The 18,872-nt window shown below is 32.9% G+C and overlaps 1 protein-coding gene across 1 annotated transcript in view; it reads right to left on the reverse strand.

Moving 5' to 3' along the window:
* Positions 1–585: 585 nt before the first annotated feature.
* LOC140431324 (F-box only protein 21-like) overlaps positions 586–18,872 on the reverse strand; it is a 38,475-nt gene continuing 20,188 nt past the window's right edge. Inside the window, exons 3-9 of the mRNA XM_072519258.1 lie at positions 18,348–18,491; positions 15,991–16,255; positions 13,450–13,739; positions 7,624–7,845; positions 7,404–7,556; positions 4,896–5,185; positions 586–1,021 (exon numbers count right to left, since the gene is read on the reverse strand). Coding sequence (XP_072375359.1) covers positions 837–1,021; positions 4,896–5,185; positions 7,404–7,556; positions 7,624–7,845; positions 13,450–13,739; positions 15,991–16,255; positions 18,348–18,491 — 1,549 coding nt within the window. The 3' untranslated portion in view covers positions 586–836. The remainder of the gene's footprint in view (positions 1,022–4,895; positions 5,186–7,403; positions 7,557–7,623; positions 7,846–13,449; positions 13,740–15,990; positions 16,256–18,347; positions 18,492–18,872) is intronic.

The raw sequence follows: 18,872 nt of genomic DNA on the forward strand, positions 1-18,872 counted from the left end.
CCTATTATAATACCATGTTGGCGCCTATGAAAGATCGAGCAGCTCCGTAAGGATGTCGTATTTTTATTTTTGTTAGGGATATTTCAAGTTTGCTGTTCTGCCAAATTTTAAATACAAGTGACGTCACTTTGTATAAATCGTGACGTGAAACGTTTTTACTTTGAAAAATGGTATTAATTGATAAATTAACATGTAACCTTGTTAACAATGTTTATGCCTTATTTCGGCATAAAAAATAATACCATTACCTATAATCAGTGCTAGTCAAAAGTCCGTTCCGCCCTCGTATCTTTTGAATGGTTATTGTTATAAGAGTGAAATTTGGAGGGAGGTAATAAACAGACGTAGGCTTTTTAACTAGTCATAACAGGTGACGTTACAGCGCCACTGTGACAGATAATTTTAAATGGGACCTTATGGCAAGTGATACCTCGTTTGAAAGGTATTGGTGGGTAACCAACGTCTTGATTTCCATGCGATTGAGTAGTTAGCATGATATTGAACGAATAGATCTACTCCACCCATGTTTTTGTTATAATCGGCTATTACCTGCGTATGTACTATTACAATATGAAATAAATCACATTTTTGAGATAAAACATGTATTTTATTTAACAAATAAAATATAAAACTCTATAGCTTAACAGAAATGAAAAAGAAATTAATTGTATACCGACATCTACACACGCACAATGTCGAATGTGTTAAAATCATCCAACTTGGCACGTCTTAAAAGAATAAAACATAGATATTGGAATCATAATACATATTGGACAATCAGCCAACACAGACTTAACAACTAGTCTAAAACATTAAAATAACACATCTACACTTATTTAAAGATTAATACTTTCAAGCTTCTTTTGGTGATGGAACCAGTGGCGTATCTTTTTATCAGCTGGGTATTCTTTCTCTTTCTCAGCATTCGGAACATAGTGAGTCTCGAAGTAGTGGGAAAAATGCCTGCCAACATCTTCATTGAGATATATCTCTTCTCTATCTGATGTAGGAAATAAATTTTCTAAAAAAAATTTGAAATTATTCAAATAGCTAACACAAATATTTTTTATTAATATGTATTATATATATATATATATATATATATATATATATATCGCACTAATATACAATAGTGTCGTAACTCAAAAAAGATGATTTTTCAGAATCAACGAAAAACTTCCTATCGAAAATCATTTCCTATTGCAGATAAAAAAAATTAATGCATATATTTCTAATTAATATTAAAGGAAGGTTCTTTGTACTCTTAGTTAAATAAAAGTACTGACAGTGAAGTTATTTAAAAATTTTGAGTTAACACTGTATTGCTCTAAGCAAAATGTTCGAAATAAAATAATATTTTTAGTTATGACATTATTTATGAAATATTTTGTGGCACTACAATTTGATTTACTATTTTTTTTCTGCGGTTTCATTAGTTTTTGGACTTACAACAATTTTGGGAACTGATTCTTGGTATTTGTTAACATTGAATCTAAATAGATTGTATTACACGTTAGCAATTACCGAGAATTGTTGTTTTTGATATTAATAAATAAATCAAGACTGTTTTAATTATGTTTATATTATAATCAAACAAATTCAGATACAGATAACAAAATACAGTATTCTTGTACTTAATCTATATATTTGCGTTGTTTGCCATGTTTTCCGCGTAATTCATCTTGTATTAAACCACACTCTGTTTTTTTTTTATAGGGCTGTTGTAGCAATGGGTCGATCGTTTATAGCAAGAGTATTTTTAAAAAATGGTTTGCAAACTCTAATGTGATAATTGTTTACTGTAAAATTAAATCCAGTGTTTACTTTGCGAAAATTTTGTGTTAAAGAATATCTGTATTTGGTTTAATTTCTATAGTATGTCTAATAATGAATCCTCTTTGTTTTTGTAAATCTCCCAAACTCCAATACTTAATAAAAATATCTTGTTTTATGTCTCGTTTATTCGTAAACGATAGTTTAACCTGCATTTTTCGTCACAAGTCGGACCCATTTTCCTTGCAGGTACTTGTTTTTTGTTCACATATTCATGCGTTTTTCATTCATACGATTCATTACGCAGGTTTCAATATTATGTATCCTCTTTTTGCCCTTGGTATTGTTGTTTTGCTCTTCCGAAGAAACATTTAATTCATTAGTTAACCCACCAGTTCTATCAAAAGGACTTAAATTATCCACAACATTCGAGCTACTTGATGAAGAGCTACTCGTAGAAGAGCTACTCGTAGAAGAGCTACTCGATGAAGAGCTTCTTGAAGAAGAGCTACTTGATGGATTTATTGTTAGATCTCGAAGCAAACTATAGGTTTTACTTTGCACACCAGGAACGAAATGCGGATTTCGGTCGGACTCATCGAAATCAAAGTCGCCCTGGTCTGAGTGCATCGGTGAAATGTAATATTGCCTTTGGTTGGATTCTGTAATAGGTTTAACATAACTACTCTTATGTTTACGTCAATTTCTTAAAGTACTTGATGACTCGTAAATCGTCACTGTTTTCTATTTAGGCACCAGGTTCATTATTTGTACTCTCCAGTGACAATAACGACGGCGAAGAGATTTCCTGCTCGCAGTGGTCAGCATTTGTTGCCAAAGCAACAAGTAATCGCCCAGGACTCATAAGTATTGAACCTAAAAATGAATCAAGTAATATTATTAGATTAAGTATATAGGTACGTGACGCAAGATTGTCACAAAGAGTGTAGTAACTCTAAATTTATAAAATAAAGTAGTTGGTAAGCTTTCTTAATAACTCTGCTACACATTTTAAATGAGTTATTACTATCCAGTGATCGAAAAATAGATAGTGATTAATAAATGTTTTACAAACACAAACAATGATTTAAAGTTATGATTCAACAATAATGTAACATGTCAAAAATAATTAACTGAATCAATAATGGTGTCGTTAATAAAAATATTAATTTAAAAAGTGCTAGTGTAAATCAGTAATAGTGTAATAACTAGAAAAACAACAATGTTATAGTTAGGTTCAAATCAACAATACTGTAATAACTCAAAATATAGCTATGACAATTACATACCTGATTCAGCAATAACGTGGAAACTCGAAATGATGAGCAAAGCAACACGTGCGTTCCCGATCACTGTTGGTCGCAACTAAAGATGACACGATATTGTGAGGGGGGTGACGACAGTCGGTCAGTCATGAATAACGTCTTATGCCGCCCTCTCTTATTCATTTACTGCACTATTAAAGCGACAGCTTTATTGACTTATAGAGAATTGAATTTTACGTGTGGATATAGTGTTATGTCAATTTCTTTCGAAACATTTTGAGTTCCGACAAAATAATTTTCATAATAAACCATCACTGCACGAAAAAAAGATATTAAAAATAGCATAAAAATTTAATGAAAGTACATACTGCAGGATTTAGTTGTAGAGAAAAAATTAAAAATTTAACGCGTTTTGGGAGAAAACGATAGAAGTGAAGAGAAGTTTGTACAATAGTGATTGACAGGCATGCAGATTGCTAATATTAGATGCGGTTCGGTAAATAAAATAAATAGAACATTCACTGAATATGTTGTATAAAATAACCCCCTACAAAGAAGACAGGAGAATAATGATCAACTGGAATATTTAAACAATATCAATTTTCTAAAAAACGTGTTCTTTACCAACGAAGCCACTTTCACTAAAAATAGAGTGCACCATCACAAAATTGTCACTATTTTAGAGCATATAATCCCCATTGGTATAAGCTGCAAAAGCCAATATTTGCAAAAATCAATGTCTGGTGTGATATACTAAACGAGCGAATTATTGATATTTTATTCTCAAAGAAGTTTTCAGAATTTTTAAACAGCTACACATGAGATACATTCATGAGCTTCCACTTAATGAACAATTAAATTTGTGTATCCAGTTAGATGGGTGCTTTTTTCATTACGCCAGAACTGTGAAGCACTGGCTAAATGAAAATTTTACAAACCATTGGATAGGCCGTGATAGTCCGTTGATATATTGGCTACCCAAATACTATATCTCACAATCTGAGATTGGACTGTTCAGCAACGAAGTGTTGTAATGTTTTCTGACGAGTGACGTTTTTGCTATCGATCTCCAGACAGATGCAAACGTATATGGAGGAGACCCGGAGATCGATTGGCACCTTCCTATATTTCACCCAGAACGTCGTTTGGTGACGGAATTATTATATGGACGGGAATTGCTTATAATTCTGTCTGAGAGAGCAGGATTAAAGATAAACTTTGAGAAAACTAAACGTATGACAAATCTCGTAATGAGCGGAAATATAACTATATCATACAACAAACATACACTTACAAATATATGAGACACAAATATCTGGGAATCAAATAAATGAAATACAAAAACGAATACGTCTGACATGGGCAGCATCTGACAAACTAAGCCATATTGTATTATAAGAAATTCAATTCTCAGTCTCAAGCGAAAGGTATATAATCAATGTGTTTTGCTTGTACAAACTTATGGAACAGAGATTTTAATACTGACGCAAAGATACGCAAATAACACGAGCCATGGAACGTGCAAATGCAGGCGTTCAAGACATAATCGAATCATGACGCTAATGTGGAACTGGACAGCGCACTTAGACAAGGACGAAAACACAAGTTGAAAGGTATACAATACGAATCATGGAATGAATGGAATGAAGGCCTAGAAACTATAAAAGAAGCCGAGGACGACCACCGACTAGACCGATCGACGACGTGAAAAGAGTAGCAGTAAACGGGCTACAAACGGCCCAGTATATATATCCAGCTGTGGACGCGATTGGCTGAATGGTGATAATCTACAATATCAAACTACGATGAGTATTTCACACGTGTAACTACCGATACTTATTTATAACCAAGTTTTACCTTGAGCCACATATCTATGAGACCCATCTTCCACCAGAACGTTATAAAAGGGTTGTTCATCTTTGAGCTGCAATTTGTCCACATTATTTTCGGCTTGCCATTCGGCAGCTGCCAAGCATACCGGGTCCCAGTCATAGATAACACATTTGTAATTTAAAGTCATATGCTTCATCACCATTCCTACGGCATAATGTAAATTTGGCGTACGTTGTGCTGCTTCTACTTGACTAAAAAGACCCAGGTCGTTGCGAGAATGATGCGCTTCGTAATCTCGAAGCATATGAAGTACTCTAAAAATAAAACAGAATAAAAGTAGAATACATATCAACATTTTTGACTCGATCTTCCAAATCGAACAAAGCATGCATTTTTATTAATTAACTTTTTTTTAATACACAAACTTAGATCAAGAAGACCCTTCTTCTTCGTGTGTCTTATCCTTTAATGGCATTGGTGATCATCACGGCCATTTTACTGTGTCTACAGCAGTTCTAAAGAGGTATTATGTTGTTTTTAGACTTCACTGTTTTTAATTTTTCAACCACAACGTGCATCGTCTTCCCGGTCCTCATATTGTTGAGTATATCTTTTTTTTTTTTTATCTTTCTTAATGTTTTCGTGTTTGTTACGTGTTATATCCACGATATTTTTCACATTATTCGATAACACCAAACATCTAAAAGTTGGTCTTTTTTCAGTTGCGTCCGCAATTGTCCAGTCTTCAACTCCATACAAAAGGAGAATACGAAGCATCTCAATGCTATAGTTCTAATTTATATTCATAGTTTTCCATTGCATCCTACTGCTTTCATATAATTGGAAACGCTTCTACCTATCACAATGCGTCGTTTTATTTCAAGGCAGCGGTCCAATTATTCATTTAGCTCACATACCAAGTAATTGTATCTCTAAAGCTTTTCCTTTAACGTAAATTGCCTCGTATTCAATATGGTGCTTACTGAAAATCATGATTTTTGTTTTTTTTTTTTTTGTTCAGAGCCATTCCCTACCTCTCGCAGTACTGCGTAGTGCGATCAACCAAAATTTGCAGCCTTTCTCTGCTGTCCGCAAAGAGCATTGTATCGTCTGCATAGATTATTCACTAGTGTTCCGTCAATTGATATACCTTCATTGATGTCTTCTAATGCCTCTTTAAACATCCCTTCTGAATCCATATTAAAAAGTAGAGAGGATAGTACAATCTTTGTCGTATATAGTCCTCTTCTTATAGGTATCTCTTTAGATTTTTGTTGATCTACTCGTATTATGGCTTTCTGATATCCGTATAAATTTGTAACGATTCTTACATCCTGATCATCTATTTCTGTGTTCCGTATATATTTGTAGCCTTATGTGTTGTATTTTGTCGAAGGCTTTCTCAAAGTCAACTAAACATATGAATACGTCACAGTTGACATCTCGACCCCGTCTGTGAGTGTTTGGTGTTTGTATAGTAAATAATGACTCTCTAGTGCCAAAGTCTTTTTTAAATCCCAGTTGGTTTCCTGTTATTCTATCGTCTAGTTTTTTGTAGACATGTCCATGTATAACTTGCAAGAAGCCTTTTAAAACATGATTCATTAAGCTCATCGTTCTACATTCTTCACATTTCATTGCATTGAATTTTTTTAGGTATATGGATGAACTCAGATAGTAGCAATTATTTTGGAATTTCCCCGATATAGTAAATTTCATTGAATAATTCTACTAGTATATCAATGGGGTTGTCTGTTAGAAGTGTTAAGATTTCTGTAGGTATTTCATCCGGTGCCATCACCTCTATCCTCTTTTTCAATTTCCCCTTTAGTAATTATAGGTCCATTTCTACCTCTTGGTTCTATAGTCTCCATTCTTTCGTCGTCTTCAGCTCTTTTATATATTCTTCATATCTAATTATTTTCTCTGTAATTTCAATTATTATTTTGTTGTTTTTACCCATTATGTTTACAATACCTCTTTTTTGTATATGCCAGCTGTTTCTTTAATTTCCCTGTATATATTAAAGCTGTCATGTTGTTTTTCTAATCTTTCTATTTCTGCACATTTTTCTGATAGCCACAATTCCTTCGCTTCTTTGAGTTTGATTTTGAAACAATCAAACGATTCTTGATTCTTTTTACGTTTTTGTATTGTTGTTCATTTTTATTCTTGTATTTCCTCCTTTTCCAATATCAATGACTTTATTTCTTGTGTTATCCATTGTTGGCTTTTAGGGGATGTATCGCTCCCCAGTTGATATATAATGTTTCTCAGGATCTTCTCTAACTTTTTCCATTTGTCTGTAGCGTTAAGCTGTCCTTGTCTTTCTACTTTCTAGACTTCCTTTAATTCTAGGTGTTTTGGGGGCTGTTTTTATTTTCTTTAGCTATAAGAAGACTAGCGTTTCGAAACTTTCGTAACGATCGAGTAACTTTATGAATCAAAAAAGAAAAATAAGTTTATTTACTTGACGGTAATAACCATTTAGTAAGTAGTAAAAAAAGTCGTTTTATTATTAAATATACATACCTTTGAGCTTGTTCGGGAACTTCAAACTCCTGAGATAACAAGAAAGTTTCCAAAGATTTAGTATCCATGTTGTGTAGCATATATAATCTAGCTAAGCTGACTAAAGCTGAAATATCTCTTGGATTCACTAATTTCAACAACTCTAAACTTGACCTACAAAATATAATGAAAAAATAAGTTGGTAAAATTTATGTCGCATTGAAGAATTGATGAAAATCACCTTAAACGGGTTATCTTTCCATTGGGATGAGCATGTTGTCTGGCTGAAACTTCCAAATTGTTTGCCATGCGTTCAATCACTTGTACCGCTGTGGCAACCGGAATGAGATCTCTGGAGCCTGAAAATCTGCTATGCGGACAGGCTCCTCTTCCCACTATTTGACCTCCATTAAAAACGTCAATATAGTACCAGTCGGATTCAGGATCAACGCTTTCACAAAACCTAGAAATTCGATAATTAATAACATAATATATGTATAAGTACACTTCAATAAGTTTAACAATCGTTATAGCCTATATATAAGTTATGAACAAAGATCAAAATTAGAAAATGTCGATTTCCTTTGATGAATATTCACATATACCAACACGTCGGTGAAAGATGTATGTTCTGCCTCGATGTGAGGAATTAGTTGTAGTATTCTAAAAAGGTACTATTATTTTCATTCATAATTTAGAAAATATTTTTTTATTTATGTTTGTTATAGAAAAGGTTAGTGCGAGTGAATAATAAAAGTATGCTGGTCCAAATGAAATACCAAGTGAATTGCTAAAACTGGTCAATGAAAAAAACATAGATCTTTTAGTCCAACTACTGAACACAATCTATTCCACAGGAATCATCCCACGTGAAATGCTGACATCAACATTTATTTGTCTACCAAAGAAAGTAAATGCCAAAGAATATAGTGATTATCGAATGATCAGTCTAATGTCACATACCTTAAAAACCCTGCTAAAAATCATCCATAATAGAATACACGCTAAGCTGGGGATGGATATTAGTGATTCCCAGTTTGGATTTCGGAATGGAGTGGGCACAAGAGAGGCACTATTTTCTTTTAACGTGCTGACCCAAAGATGTTTGGATGTTAATCGAGATCTTTATGTAAGCTTTATGGACTACAACAAGGCATTCGATAAGGTAAAACATGACCGACTTATAGTAGTACTCAAAAACAAGAATCTGGATGTGAGGGATGTAACATTGATATCAAATTTACTACAGCCAACGATCAAATGTGAAAATTGGAAGAGAAGTGTCAGAAGAAGATGAAGATAAGGAGAGGGGTCAGGCAAGTTGCATACTGTCGCCGTTATTGTTTAATACTTATTCTAAAGAAATCATACAAGAAGCTTTGGTAAACGAGACAGTCGGCATAAAACTGAACGGAAGTTTAATTAACAACATTAGGTATGCCTACAATACAGTCATAATAGCCGACAACTTGGAAGACTTAGAAAGAATAATGAACAAAATATTAAGATATAGTGGAGAATACGGACTCTCTCTTAACATCAAAAACACCAAATTCATGAAAATTAGCAAGAACAACAATACAAAGTATTAACGGTAGGCGGCCAGCAGATTGAGAGAGTAAAAAGATATACTTACTTGGGAACGATAATCACAAAAAATAACGATTATACTGCAGAAATAAGAGTCAGAATTGAAAAAGCACGTGCCAACTTCGTGAAAATGAAAAAGATTTTATGCAGCAAAGATCTGACATTGGCCCTCAGAATAAGGCTAATTAAATGCTATGTACACAGTGAACTCTACTAAGGAGCTGAATCATGGACATTAAACCGGAATACAATAAATCGACTTAACGCGTTAGATAGAGTCACGAATACAGAAGTGTTAAGGAGAATAGGCAGAAAGAGGGAAATGGAAAATACAATAAAAGAAAGGAAATTGCAATATCTCGGACATGTGATGAGAGGCGAAAGATACAACATCTTGAGACTCATAATTCAAGGAAAAGTAGAGGGTAGAAGAAGTGTAAAAAGAAGACGCGTTTCCTGGTTGAAAACCCTGAGACAGTGGTTTGGTTGCAGCTCAAGGCAATTGTTCATAGCAGCTGCCTCGAAGGTCAGAATAGCCATGATGATTACCAACCTTCGTCGCGGAGATGGCACTTAAAGAAGAAGAATAAAAGTAAAATGTAATGGCATGTCTCGCAAAACAGGAAAACAAAAAACAAAATAGGTATATCGATGGACGGCAACCATATATACGTATTTCTGACTATTGTTCGTCTTCAGTACGGTGCAACTAAGTTAGAAAAGGAGCATGTTAACTTGGGAAAGGATAACTACAGAAGCAATACTCGGATTTTGATTACAATATCACATAAAGAACGCAAACAGTAAATTTAATAAAAAGGACATGGATAGACAACAATATATTTTAAAATAAGTCATAAAATAACATGCAATAAACCAATAAATAAATGTGTATCTTACCCGAGAATTAAAGCCAAAAAACTGTATATCATCCACGATAAACATAATATGTGCTCTGATTAAGAATACTACTTAAGAAGACAAAATGGGAAATATTATAAAATTTTTAATAATAAAAGATTTTTAACGATTATCCAAAGACACAATATTGGTGCTGGAGGGTGGGAGGTTGAATTCAACGACCACATAGATAAGGAAGGCTAAATTAAATAACTAGCATATTACATGAAAAAACAAATAATAACGGACAAAGATTATGTAACTTAGCAGTTAGGTATGTTGGTTATGTAAATACTCCAGTATTTACATAACTAATACTAAACCCGTAGTACTAATAAAGTACCACGGATTTCTCCAAATAAAAAATATGATTCCAAATATATCCTATACTAGCTGACCCGGCAAACTTCATACCGCCTTAGAATTAAATAATGTGTATAAAAAATTAACAGAAAATAAAACCAAAAAAAATACTCAAACATATTACGCATGAAAAAAGTTGAATCAATTTAATGCTTTCTGATAAAAATATTCCAATAATGGTTCCAGCGGTTTTCTTTTTAATTTGTTTATTGTCATTGCAGAAGCCAGAAGCACGAGAATTTGTAAACGTTTAAAATCAAATTATATGAAATTATTCATTAGCCTTTTAACAGTCAGCCGCATTCCACTGCACAGTCGAGGTTGATTAATGTTACGCAGCATAATGAGCATAATGACAACTGATCCTACTTTTAATTGTAAATTGTTAGGTGGGAGTCCAGGCAATACCAATGAATCCAAAAACTCTGTAGGATATCATTCTGATTTATAACTGTATCAACTGATTTAAATGAAAACAACTTTCTTGGAAGAAAATTCAGAGTAGTATTGTAGCATTTTCGTTTCACCCCGTATATCATAAAAACTAAAAAATATTCTTAATTTGTTTGCGTCTCTGAGATTGATAATCTAAACATTTTGGAGTCTGTTTATAATAAACAAATTGCTCTTTCTTTTGATCTTGGTTCCGCCTAGATAATTGCGCAGGAAATAAATATGAATCTTTCCACTTAGGTTGGTGAGAAAATGTATGCTGACAAGAGAATGATTTTGGAAGGATGATGTCACTTCTCGGAGTGAGTAACGGTAAGAAGTCAATGAAGTGCCGCTCAGGCTTGGCTTGTTTTTTGGTTTGTTTTTTAATGCCGCAGTTGAGTACATGGCCCGTAAAAAATAGGAAAATCCAGATTACAATGAAGTACAACTAAAATATAAGTACATAATGTCTCATTTCGAGAGATAGTAAACAGCTAAACAAAGATCAAATAAAGTGATGAATTTTATTTAGTTTCAAAATTTAGAGTCAGTGCTGGAAAAAAGTAACCCAAGTCCTATATAAGTCCTTCAATTAAATTTAAAACTTGTCAAAATATTTGGAGATACAATAGCAGAATGTTTTCGATCGGCTGAACCAAAGAAAGATGCTAGATTTATAACCTAAAAGTTTGTATGTTCAGTAATACCTTTTTGTTCAGCTAATTTGTAAGTATTTTTTAGATAGTAAACTATAATATGGATAATATGATAATTATGCTATAACTGGGGTAATGTCAAAGTATTTTTGCTCTTTAAATTCACCTTTCAGCTTTACCCAGTTATAAAGGTATTCCATCTAATTTTAGGAATATCTGATTTGTCTAGATTTAGATTTTTGTTTTTTTTGCATTTTTCTTGTTTGATTTTATGTCTACTTTACTAATGTGTTGAGATTCTATAATAACTTTTACCTGGTTGAACTTTTGAGAAATAAAAGTTGTTAATTTGTAGCAAATATTTGTTTATTACTCTCTCATAATCTTCTTTCCTTCTGGTAACTAATTAGAAGGTAAATCTGACAGGAATCTAGAGCGACAATATAAGGTAAGTGCGTTTGCTTCTGTTTTTTTTGACTATGTATGCATATTGGTTGTTATAGAGGTTTTGTCTATTTTTTTTTAATTATCCTTAAGCCAATCTTCTTATAGGTCAAGTGTAGTTTCTCTCGTCCCTCGTCAAAGGACAAATTATTTTTCCTTTATCGTTTAGTACCAAATTCCCTTATTTTCATTGGTACATTTAAATTCCCCCAATTTTTTTTAAATATAACCCCATCCCAAATCTATTCACCCATGTCCCAAAGCTTACCGTTGTGTCCTTCAAAACACCTGAGCGCCGATTTGCAAGGTGAACTAACTTGCACCTGGATTTTATTCTTCTCTTTCCATCCCCCACTTCCCATCTAGACAAGTTACGTTACAGTATGTTCAACCGAACATACATATAAGACTTCATAAAAATCGGTCAAGACGTTTCGAAGGAGTGTCAAAACAAACTTTGTGACACTAATAACTTGTCACACTAATTTTACTATTAAACAATAGGGATTGGTGACAGAAGGAGGAAAATTAAGGGTTTTATGTATTGTTTAATGCCACATCATAAAAAAATAAAAAATATTGTCCAAAAAATAAAAAAAATGTTTGGGAAGGACCACCTTTACCCCTTACGAGGAAAAAATCTCACGAACAATTCTCATACCTACCGAATATAAATATAAAATTTCATCAAAATCTGTGAAGCGGTTTCGGAGGAGTATGGCAACTAACTCTATCTCACTAATATGGCTATTAAAAACTAGCGGTTAGTAATAGAAGGGTGAAAATTAAGAGCTATTGTATTTCTTAATGCCGCATCATAAAAAATAAAAATAAAAATTTTATACACAAAATAAACAAATGTTTGGGGTGAACCACTCTTACCTCTTACAGGTATGAAAAATAGATTACGACCGATTATCAGATCTACCGAATATACATAGAAAATTTCATAAAAATCGGTCAAGCCGTTTCGAAGAAGTATGGCAACTAACTATGGCAATTAAAAATAGGGGTTGGTAATATTAGGATGAAATTAAGGGATGTATGTATTTTTTAATGCCACATCATAAAAAAATAAAAAAAAAGATTTTGTTCAAAAAATAAAAATGTTCGGAGTGAACCACTCTTACCCCTTAGTGGTAGGAAAAAACTTATCCTCAGACCTACAGAATATACATGTAAAATTTCATAAAACTTGGTTTAGCCGTTTCGGAGAAGGAAGGTTTCACATGGCAACAACATGCGGCGTTCCCAAGCGGTCACCCATCCAAGTGCTAATTCGAAGATCGAACGAGAACTGGTAAATTCAGCGAGATATGGCCCAATCTATCAATACTGGCATTTATTTTGTTAATCCTAGCTTCCTTTGTTAGTCATAGTATGGCGCCATCTGTTAGTTATATTGCGATTTAAAATGACAGAAAAACTGTTTTTGAAGTCTTTCCATCCAATTTTTTGAAAATTATCTTTTACAAAAACCTTCTCGTGATAATAACAAACACAACAAAAAAATGATTATCTAATTTGGTGCAGTCGTTCTGAAGTGATGCCCGGAAAAACATTTCGGCGATTCATTTTTAGTAATATAGATTAATGACAACAAAAGAACATACATATATCGATAACAGATGCGAGAACAAATAAATAAATTTTATTAAGTTAGGTAAGTAAATACTTACCTAAGCAAAAAATGCGCTGGGAAACTGATAGGCTCACATCTTAGACCTAATCTTCTAGCTACACCTTCAAATACAATTGCTAATGTTATAGGTAAACCTTGACGTTTGTCCAAAACTTCATTAATAAATGAATTTTGTGGCATATAATAAGCATGGTTATTTCCACTGAATCTCATCTGTTGAAAGAGTACTTCGCGCATGATAGTTATGAGCTGACGACATTCGTTTACTTTCCATTCATTTTGCTCTTTGTTTTGTCTGCGCCATAAATCGAGTTGCTCTTGAGTCGCCTAAAGATAGAGTTAGTATAGGAAAAAAATGAATAAATGTTTATTTAGTCTTTTAAGAACACAATAAAGCTTGCGATAGTAGTTATTTATTAAAACTTGGCGAACTAGTGCGAGCAAGACCTGAGTGAACTACAAATGGGTTTTCAAAAAGGATTGGGAATTAGGTAGGCTTTGAATGCCCTATTAGTTTTATTGCAGAAGTGCAGAGACCAACGAAAAGCTATTTAAAAACTAGTACCATATTGAATATTCTGAAAAGAAAAGATCCAAAAATCTAAAAACTATTCAGTACCACTAAGAACATCAAATAGCGACAGTAAAGCTCGAAAATAGCCAAACAAAAGCTGTACCTATTGAATGTATAGTCACAAAATATTGTATACTGGGCTTCATGCTTGTTAACATGCATGTACTCTGATATAGTATCCCAAAACGTAATCAAAGACGCAGAAGATGGCATAAAATTGAATGGAATATTGATCAATAATTTAACATAGTACGAGGACACAGTTATAATTGCAGACGGTTCCGAGAGCTTGCAACGTTTACTTTAACAAAATATAAACTGAAGAAGATCTATTAGGCTTTAAAATTAATAACGAAAACGAAGATATTGGTGGGAAATCGAAATTCAAATCAACCAGCACACGTAAATGAATACGGAACAGAAAAAATTTAAGTTCAAGTACCTGGGCAGTTAACAATCTTAATCCTGACTTAGAAATCAGAGCGCGGATTGAAATAGGCAGATCAAACTTTTTAAAAATTCCTAGCCTCCAAAGCGATAGATCGCTCGATTTACAAAGAAACAATATTGAAAAGTGCTACATATATTTCATACTTTTGTATTCACTTCAAGAGTGAACTCTAAAAGTTAGCAGTCTGAATACACTTAAGCTATTTGAAATGTAGGTATCTCGAGGAATGTTACGAATGCCTTGAACTGCCGATACCTTGGAAACATGGAAGTATTGCGTCGATGAGCAGGGAACGTGAAGTCGAAAACTGCCTATCTTGTTTATATAATTAGATAAGATAGATATCACTTCATTCAACACATAATACAGAGTAAGATCGAAGTTAGACGAGGACCAGGACGTAGACAGAGCTCCTGGCTTAAGAACATACGATGTTGAGAGAAGTAGAAGGCATTCGTGGAGGAAGATTATACAGCCCGATCAAATAAAAAAAAAATTGGGTGAATAGTCATAGTATTTCCAAGGAAGTAAACAGTTAAGTGTTTAAAATCTATTAGGTTTCACAAAACCTATTAGGTTTCACAAAACCTATTAGGTTTCACAAAACCTATTAGGTTTCTGGAACTGAATGCGCACCATTGAAAAGCTGCATACAGTGTGTTGAGCAGGAGCTTCAGTATAAACCTAAGCGATATTGGACTAATTCCAGAGCCATGGCTTACGAAGGACTTCATAATGGACTACCATGAGCCAAGATAAAATAAACGAAACACGCAAGTTAAAGGAACAGCGCAGACTCACTCAGGAAAACCAGGAAACTACAGAACAGAATCCCGTTCCAAGCCATAGTACCGAATATAAGGATAAACTTCAGTTTATTTATTCAAAAATACATGATATGCCAAGAGCATGTCTGCTCATATCACACTTGATTAAATTTAGCTCTGTCCTAAATGCATTACTAAAAATCTTAAAACAGCGAAAGTAGCAATTCCCACCGAAAGAAATAAAATGCAGATTATAGTGGTTACTCTGCTTACTTTCCCGGCGACGAAAATAATCATCCGCTAAAGAAAATTAAGAAACCTCATTGGCTGGTGCAACAGAAAGAACAGAACTTATTATTGGATGGTGCAACAGAACTCCAGAATTTATTATTGGATGTCACAAATTCCCACAATACTGTATGAGGCAGTACAGACACAAACAAACTAGGTGAGTACCTATTACAAATGACTGAAGACAAATGACTCAGATGTTGAAGACGTTCATTATACAATTGAAACCGCAGAGGAACTCGAAACAGTCCCACTCAAGTTGAATCGTACTATAATAAAATGATATGGGAAAGCTTGTCAATCAGGAATAAAGTCGTCAATAGAGATATGCCTTCGTGGAATAGGAAATTAGTGCAATTAAAGTATAGTACACTAAAATATAATATTAAACTAAGAAGGTCTAAAAGGAGAACCTTTTAAAATACTAAATTCTTACACATTCGGTAGTTAATAACTGTATAATACATATTTTTAATAATATAACATGCTTCTTACTTTAAATATCGGATGCTCGGGATATACTGTTCGCAATGCAGACTTAACCTCTTCAGCTATCATATCTAATCTGTGGCCTATATTCTCAACAGTCACTTCAACATTTGGTTGACACCACTGAGCAACAAACACAGCACCTACTTCAAGAATTTGTCTGGATGGTGGTAAAGATATGTATTCCTTCCAAACTTTGGAAAGATGATGCTGTCGTATGTATCTGAGTACTTTATTGGCATAATACTGGAACGTCTTATTTCCTGGTGTGCTAAAATAAAAAAAAAAACACTCCAAATTACTTAAAGAGCAAGAATTACTGTGAGGACAGTAAAAACATAAAAGAAAGGAGCAAAAATTAAGAAAAATTGATTTTTATGTATTCTTCTCATTACGCTTAATTTTTCTTTAAGGTTTTAGATATTTTAACCAGTCACCTATATCTTACTATCGGAACTATTAAAACCTACAAATCTGAGTATTCTACTATATTTCTTACCGCAACTATACTGACTACTGGCAGTACTACTAGCTGGTTTTGGAACATTCTATGAGCCAGGAGATTTTCCGTAAATCATGTTTATTTGCATATTTCATTAGTATCCATTTTAGTTTGTTTTTTACACAAATATTTCAAAAAATTAACAAAAAAAATATTAATTAAAAATTTCTCCATAACAATGTTATTTCTTCTACAGATAATAATGGCTCAACCAAGGAAAAAATGTAGACAATATAATATCGAATATTTCAAATATGGCTTCATAGAGTCGCATGTAAATTATACATTGCCGATGTGCCTCATTTACCAGAAAGTTTTATCAAACGAAGCTATGAAGCCTTCTACAAGAACATTCATGGAGATAAAAAAGATAAGGATTTATCTTTTTTCGAAGACTAAAAGAAAAATTTATCAAAGAATCGACAAGATCGTGTTGGCTTGCTTTCTTCTCACAAGATTTTGTTAATTATTGCCAAATCGGGAAAACCTAATTATACCTGCTGAAGATGTATTGTATTAATATTTAAAAGTAACTCAGTTTTCTGTTCAACTAAGTCAACTTTAGCAGGAAAGGAAGCTTGCTGTTACACAAGCCAGCATCTGATAGTTTCAAAAAAATTCCGTTGAGAAATAAGACAGTGCAAAGAAGAAATAAATATTGAAGATTGACTCCAAATATTGAAGATTTATTGTCTGAATACTTAAAAACATATCGGTTTTCTGTTTAACTTGATAAGTCAACTTAGCCAGGAAATGAAGCTTTACTTTTAGCTTACATGCGGTTCATAAAGGAAGAACAAATTTACCAAGAATAATTATTTACAAACATTTACAAACTGATTCTAAGGGCAATCAACATTTCATGCATTGGATGATTTTTTTATAGAAAAAGAAATACATCCAAACAATATCTTATCAGTAGCCATAGATGGGCCAACGATGGTAGGTTGGTACAGAGATTTTTCTTGGATATTGAAAAAGAAGATCGAATGCATTTATATTACACTGTAACTGTATCATGCCTCGCCAACATCTAGTTGTTAAAAATTTAAGTGAACGCCTACATAACATGCCTTACAATTTTAATTAAAGCTGTCAACAAAATCAGAAGTAAATCATTGAATAACAGATTATTTAATCGGTTTTATATTGAAAACGATGAATAATTTAAAAGTTTCCTGCTGTATACAACCTAGAAATTCGTAGGTTGTCAAAGGGTGCCAGTGAACACGGTGCTGGAGTTCTTGAAAGATAAAAATAATGCTTTACAATCAATAATTAAATCCAAAAGTGGCATCACTTACTTGACAGATTTGCTTCAAAATTTTGATAAAATCAATCTTCAGCTTAAACGTGATGGAATTAATTTAACAAAAACAAGATCTGTTATTTCTGCATTTGTAACAAAACTTCTTCTGTACAAATGAAACTTTGAACGAGAAGAATTCAGCCAGTTCCCAAACTTCTCAGGAGCAGAAAAAAAGATGAAGACATATGTACTTTATTATTGTGAGCAGTCGGATTCTCTCGAAGAATTAACTACAAATGATGAATTGAAATTTAAATTCAAAAGCAGCTACCAACAGCTTTGGCTATAAAAGGAGATATAGGAGAGGCTGAAATATGAGCTGTCATTTAAAAATTTTTAATTGCATTTGCTCCATCATATTTATTAGAACGTGGATTCAGTGCCGTATCCTATTTACTAACAAAAAAAAACGCTCTTAAAATAAAAAAAAAATTAATTTCCAGAGGGCGATAGGTAATATTTCTTGAAAGGACTCAATAGGCCAAATAAGTTTGAAAACCACTGGTTTAAATGGAAGACTTATTTTCAGAAAGAAAAAAAAAAGAATCTTACTTTAATGGTACCACTTCTATACTCTTGATGGAAACATCTGTATTTACAATCTCCATTAAATCTGTTACAAGACATTTGTATACTTCTTCTCTTTCAAGTAAAATACTGCTCCACTCATATAGATCCGAGTCTGAGATTTCATACCTAGAAACATAAAAATGCTTGTTTAACATATATTTAGAGCTTAGTAAAACCATTTTATTGTGTAAACAAAATGTGTTTTTCAAACACAATTTATAAAATATACTATTTTGTTCTATTGTGTTGAAAACCAAATTAATTAATTTTATAGTAATTACTATTAAAATGGGAATAAGCCACAATTAAAGGTTAAAGTACGTTTATTGACGTTTCAATTTCCACTTCGGAAATCGTTCTCAAAATACAAACATTAGTAAATTAAACAAATGTTTGTTTTTCTGTTACTTAGTGAAAAATTCTTCTAATAATTTAATTTTATCTGACTCATTTATATTGACAATTCAGACATACATTATACGTTTTAAAGTAGACAAAATTAGAGAA

The sequence above is a fragment of the Diabrotica undecimpunctata genome, chromosome 1 (assembly GCF_040954645.1).
Source record: "Diabrotica undecimpunctata isolate CICGRU chromosome 1, icDiaUnde3, whole genome shotgun sequence".
NCBI classification, from domain to species: domain Eukaryota; kingdom Metazoa; phylum Arthropoda; class Insecta; order Coleoptera; family Chrysomelidae; genus Diabrotica; species Diabrotica undecimpunctata.